The sequence below is a fragment of the Anneissia japonica genome, unplaced genomic scaffold (genome assembly GCF_011630105.1).
Source record: "Anneissia japonica isolate Jap-2015-1 unplaced genomic scaffold, ASM1163010v1 scaffold2737_len523936_cov211, whole genome shotgun sequence".
Taxonomy (NCBI): domain Eukaryota; kingdom Metazoa; phylum Echinodermata; class Crinoidea; order Comatulida; family Comatulidae; genus Anneissia; species Anneissia japonica.
The window spans coordinates 402,760-408,865 of record NW_022735439.1 but is presented as its reverse complement, the minus strand read 5'-3'; the positions used below and the strand labels follow the sequence as shown (position 1 = coordinate 408,865).

At 36.4% G+C, this 6,106-nt stretch overlaps 1 protein-coding gene across 1 annotated transcript in view; it reads left to right on the top strand.

The window, feature by feature from the left end:
- Positions 1–1,534: 1,534 nt before the first annotated feature.
- Positions 1,535–6,106, top strand: part of LOC117116592 (phosphatidate cytidylyltransferase, mitochondrial-like) — a gene marked incomplete in the record, with an annotated part of 20,683 nt that continues 16,111 nt past the window's right edge. Inside the window, 2 exon segments of the mRNA XM_033260657.1 lie at positions 1,535–1,817; positions 5,430–5,612. Of these exon segments, the coding sequence (XP_033116548.1) occupies positions 1,653–1,817; positions 5,430–5,612 (348 nt within the window).

The window sequence follows — 6,106 nt, the reverse complement described above, 5'->3', positions numbered from 1 at the left end:
CCGTTTGAATAAGCGCCCCTCAGAAAGTGCAAAAAATATTTTAAGCGTCCGGGCGCTTATTCGCTCGAGTAGGCCTACGGTAAACAGTCTAGGTTACATTATGGCCAATGAAGAATTCAATTAAACCCACATCCGGGACTATTTAAGCTCACTGGAATTTGGCTACTAATACTTATATTTTTTAATAGTTCAAGAAAATAAAAAGGAATTCATTGCAAATATTGAATGTGCTGCGTAGGATGCCCTAACGGAATTCTTACCGGGCCACGAATGGGCACGTCGTGTGTCTCTATCCATGGAGGCATGCACTATCTAAATCGAACTTTATTCGCTTGCTGGCGATGCACACGAACAGCTATCCATCCCCCTGAGGCTGACACAGACTTGAAAACAGCGCATGCGCCAAATACGCTCTACGGAAGAATATGAATAATTCATAAGATTGTACCAAACTATCCTACGTTAAGAAAATTCGCTACTAGGTCTTCTTCTTTTCATTCATTTCTTTATTGAACCTAAAAAGTTTACCACAATACAATTTACCACAATTTACTACAATACAACAGAAATAACAAACAACTACAAAAATAACCTAAGATGGCTAGGATTGATGAACGTTCTAATACTACTGTATAGTTTTTCTGTAAAGCGCTGTGAGAATGATTTATTGTTTATTAGCGCTATACAAAAATAAATTAATAATAATAATAATAATAATAATAATAATAATAATAATATTTATTATTATTATTATTATTATTATTATTATTATTATTATTATTAAGCATAATTTCTACAAAAGATGCTTTCTATAGACTTTTCCAGCTGGTCTGATTCTTTAATAAGCTTGATGCCACCAACACAAAATGACAAAACACAAATCGTGTATTGCTAGGAGAAAATTTAGAATTATTATTAAATTATTTTATTAAATTATTAATTAATTAATTAATTTAGTATCCATTCATTCAAATTGATACAATGAAAGTAGAAAGTTTGTTATGCATTGTTTTAAAGTGGCCAGCGGCCGTGAAATGACAGACAGACCGATGGGAGCAATTAATTTTGTTATCTTTCCCGGCGAAACTGGGAGTGGTGGTGGAACGGAGGAAGGGGAAAAATTATCGGGAGAAAATTCCCCTTTTCCCCCGTACTGACCGTAGCGCCGCCACTGATTGTATTGAACAAATCTTATTTTCACCTAGTGGTGGATGTCGCCATGTGGTAGCTCCATGCATGCTCCATGGTAGCTCCTACTTCCGTCTCGCCGATATTCACGCGTGAATGGCCGTATTCGACTGGTCGTTCTTCGTTAAACCATGGAGGTTAAATCACGCTCACCTGGCTGCAGCAGCGCTAAAATCCTACTATAACCATGGAGGTACTGTATTATTATTATTATTCAATAATACCTCCATGCTATAACCCTATAATGAAGACGGCCAGTCGAATAGAAAACTTATAAATACTCGACAAAACAAAATGGCTGCATAGTTACCGCGACGCGATACAGGCTGTGTAATCAAAATTGCTTTGTGACAGTATGAGTTTTTCGTAAAAATAAATATTTTCATCCAGTTTTATCGAATGAAAATACGGTAATACTGAACGAAAATTCGTAGTCAACGAAATGAACTAGTCGAATACGCCCAATGTTGTTTTTTTGTGGAGGCGTGCGTCAAATTACAATGGGAACCCTCAGCCGTGCCGGTAGGCATAACATTTTACACAAGATACTCTCTACTTTTCCAGCTGGTATCAACTACGCATTTGCATATGGTTCAGCTGTTTTTAAACAGCAGAATAATATCGATTCCGTGAGTGCCGCTGCTGATTTTAACAGCTTTCATACAGTACTGCCTGGCTGGCCTCATAGACTGAGGCCTAGAGTAGTAGTAGTAGTAGTAGTTCAGACTAGGTGGATAAAGCCGGCTCAACTCACCGGGTTTATCCACGTGCCAGTCTGAACTAGGTGGCTTATCTCAAGGGAAGCAGGTCAACTCGGCCACAAGTCAACTCGGCCACAGTCAACTCGGCCACAAAAAGTTCGCCTGTAGTCAACTCGGCCACAAGTCAACTCGGCCACAAGTTAACTCGGCCACAAGTTACCGTATTTATAATTAAAATGAAATGTAAATATTCCAGTTTCTGCATCCTTTTTCTTCAATATGATTAAAATGAAGTACACAGTATATTTTAGTAAAATTCTGATCATCGTCTCATCGTCGTGAGATCGTTGTATACATTTCTTCACACTGTACTCTTATTCAACAGAGAAAACCCGCCAATTATGAATGGAATAAAATCTGACAATTGTAACATTGACAATTGTAACATTAACAATTTAAGCAATCTTAATAATTAAGAAAAACACATATATTAATCTTTAATTTTGTTCACATTAAAACACTGACATAAAACAATACTATAAAGACTAATATATAATAATAATATGAATTAAAAAAATCGAGAATTTTTTTATTATTCATATGGTAACAATAATAATATCAGCAAAAATGTAAACAATACATAATGTTATTATGCTAAGACTAATAATTAATATTAAAACTAACGGTAATAAAAACAACAATAATAATAACAACAATGACACCAATAATAACAGCAATAATAATAATTGTGGCCGAGTTGACTTGTGGCCGAGTTGAGTTGTGGCCGAGTTGACTGCAGCCAAACTTTTTGTGGCCGAGTTGATTTGTGGCCGAGTTGACTTGTGGCCGAGTTGGATCGAATTCATCTCAAGCCGGGCTGTGTTCCTATAGTAACTAGGCCTGGCATGCCACCAGGTTGAACTTTTCTAAGCCGGGCTTTAATCGCTGCGGGGGGTCTTGCATTGACTTCCGGTAAAAAAAAAAAGACCAATCAGCATTCAATTTAACGTACGATGTGAGGGAGCGTACGTTTCGAGCCCAATGTTTCCAAACTCGTTTCTTGGTTACGGTTCATTATGCTAATTCTCGCGCCAGGCTAATTAAAAGACACCTCAGAAGCCTGAAAAGCTCATTTCCCGCCATCTAAGAATCAAAATTTTCCCGAATCCCCCCTTTTTTTGGTGTTTTTATGAAAAAAGGTCTGACCCCTCCACCCTAAATGTGAACCTAGATTCGCCCCTGTATTCGGACACCGACACCAACGATAATGTTTGAATTTAGAGACGGAATCAGAAAAATAAAAAATAAATTGAGTATGGCATGCAAATTAAATTAGGTATTGCGCGCACTAAGTGCAATAAAGAGTGATTAACCAAAAATTAGAGCCTGGAACCCCAGGCTAGTATGCTGTGTGTATGTTGGAGTTTCGAACTCCATTCAAATTTTAATAGGACGCCCCTTATCTAGTGGCAGCATTTTTTTTAAATGTTCCATTGTGTGCATACAAAATCAGGGCAGTTTAAAAAGAAAAGTACTGTATATAGTCGCGTATAAAACAAGGCTTAAAATAGTAATTTATAATAAAAAAACAGGGGGTTGTCATACAAATTTGACAAGCCCTGACATACAAATTTTAGATTTATTAAGTCATATTCGTCCGTAACATACAAATTTACTAATGCAATGAAGCTAAGAGGAAATAAGATTTTGATGAACATTTAAAAACTCATAAAATGGTATTTTTTTTGGAAGACTAGCCTTGCATTTTGCTCCGATTTTAGACAGCTAGAGATGCAGTATCAAGATCATTAAAAGCAAGAATTCTGATGATGAAATGGGAGGGAGAGGAGGTTGTCTTATACGTAGGTCGCCCTATATACGATATATCTTTTTAAAAAGAAAAGTAGTTCCAAAATTTAATCACTCTAATTTTAAGATGCAGGATAATTTCTAGTTCAATGAGGCCTGTCATATATCATCAGGCCTCATTCAACCACACATTTATTAACTTATAATTAACCTGTTTACCCAACCCTCACCCTCACCTACCTGATTACCACTACCTGTCTTTGAAGTAAAATAAATTGTAATATATACCACTGTAGATACTATACTACAGTAGTTTACAAAATAAAGAATGTAATGGGAAGAATATTTTTATTGAGTAAAAAAATCTTTCAACTTGTAACAATATTTTTTTCATTTGAAAACAACTGCGAAAAAAATCGCAAGTTGTTCTCGGGTGGGACTCGAATTGTGCCTCCATCAGACGCAAGCTCGGTGGTCTAGAGTTATGATGCCAGGCTAGTGATCTGGAGATCGTGGGTTCGAGTCCCACCCATGAACAACTTGCGATTTTTTCGCAGTTGTTTTCAAATGTACTGAGTATTCGGTACATTTCCACGTCAGGTAGGGCAAAATTACACCTATACATGAGTCTCCTGACGCAAATCCAGTTATTGTCTATTATTCCATCACGACAGTAACAATTACTATCAATATTTTTTTCCTTTGCACAAATAAGAAACATTGATTATTTGTTTTATAACACTGAATATAGACCCTTGTCATTTGAAATTTTATGAACAAAAATAGAGTGAGTTTGAAAGTACACCTTTCTTTTGAATGGAACAGTCTACCATCTTTTAACCAATTAAAAAATGGTATTATGTTGAGGCATGCAATGAAACAAAATATTGTACACACTGCTAGTATGCAACAATGTACAGACTTCTCAAGTACTACAGAATTTCCATAGTTAGACCTAGTCAGGGGCGGATCCAGAGATGTTCGGGGGGGGGGGGGGGCCGAAATTTGGGCCGATCGAGACAATAATGTCCTAGGGGGTCTGGCGAAAATTTTGCGTTCTAGACGCCCGAAAATAACATTTGAGGCATTGTGGGCTATCATATTTTTCTTTTTCTTTCTTTTTTTCTTTTTTTTTTTCCCCTTTTTTTTTCCTCCCAAAAGGTGGGTCCCTCCCAAAAGGGGGGGGGCCCCCCCACCTAAATCTTCCCCTGCTAGTTGCTATGGACATTTTACCTAATTATGAATGTATGGAAATAGATAACATCTATGGAAATTTATCAAAGGCCTAGACCCATAAATATATACCGGTAGGTCTAAAGTCCAAAACAAATTACTTTTCCATCATGGTATTTGGCAACATTGTCTCTAGACAACTCATACTTTGCCCATAAATCTTCATCCTGTTCCGTTTGTTTGAAATTCCACATCAAATTACAAACAATCAGGCCCAATCTGATCGAGCGAAAGATGATCAGACCCATTTTCAGAACAATTAGACCCAATTTGAAAGTTGGACAAATTGTCCAGAATAAATCTGCATCCTGTCCAGTTTGTTTGAAATTCAACAGATGTACCTGCAATTTTAAGCAACCCATATCTTGTACTCAAGGCAAATTATTAGGTGCTATGGAAAGTTTTCATTTATTACGGAATTCTGAAGACACAGTTACGGAAATGCATTTTATGAACTCGAGAAGTCTGTTTATACAACAATTTTTTTTCTATTTATAGAAGAATATGATTGATTTGATATTTGTGGTTGATGATCCTTCCGAGTGGCATGCAGCAAACCTCCACCAGAACTTGCATCATTATTCCATGCTGCGACATTGTGGGAGTGATTCCATAGCTAGTATACAGGATAACATTGGAGCTGGTGTGTACTATAACACAAGAGTTGAGTGTCAAAATATGGTATGTTGCTTCATGTTATGTAAGGGACTATTTCCAAATATCTTAGTTTACATCATGCAATGGTGTTACCCAGAGGACTATGGGCATAATTGATTTTGCAAACAAATCTTGGAGGGTTAAAGACTTTCTGTGTTCTGCCATTGACTTCTTCTTTTTGTGTATTTTTTGAGGTGAAAACTACCATTGAATTTGTTGTCAATGACATTAAGGCAATTAAAATAAAGCCCAAAATGTTTTTACTCATGATGTGATTACAATAGCTACTGTAATTATTATCATTTGTCATGATTAAAATTTCCCTTTTGGGAAAGAATATATATTATTCTTGGCATGTTCTCTACCGTAGTTAGTTAGTTTCCCAAATACAAATACTCAAGCTAGAATGATGTTAAAAAAAAACTTATGGATTTTTGGTGATGTCAGATGTACGGTAGTACAAGGTTTTGTCCTGGTGTAAGTAACATCATAAGGTGATGTCAGAATGATGTAGTACA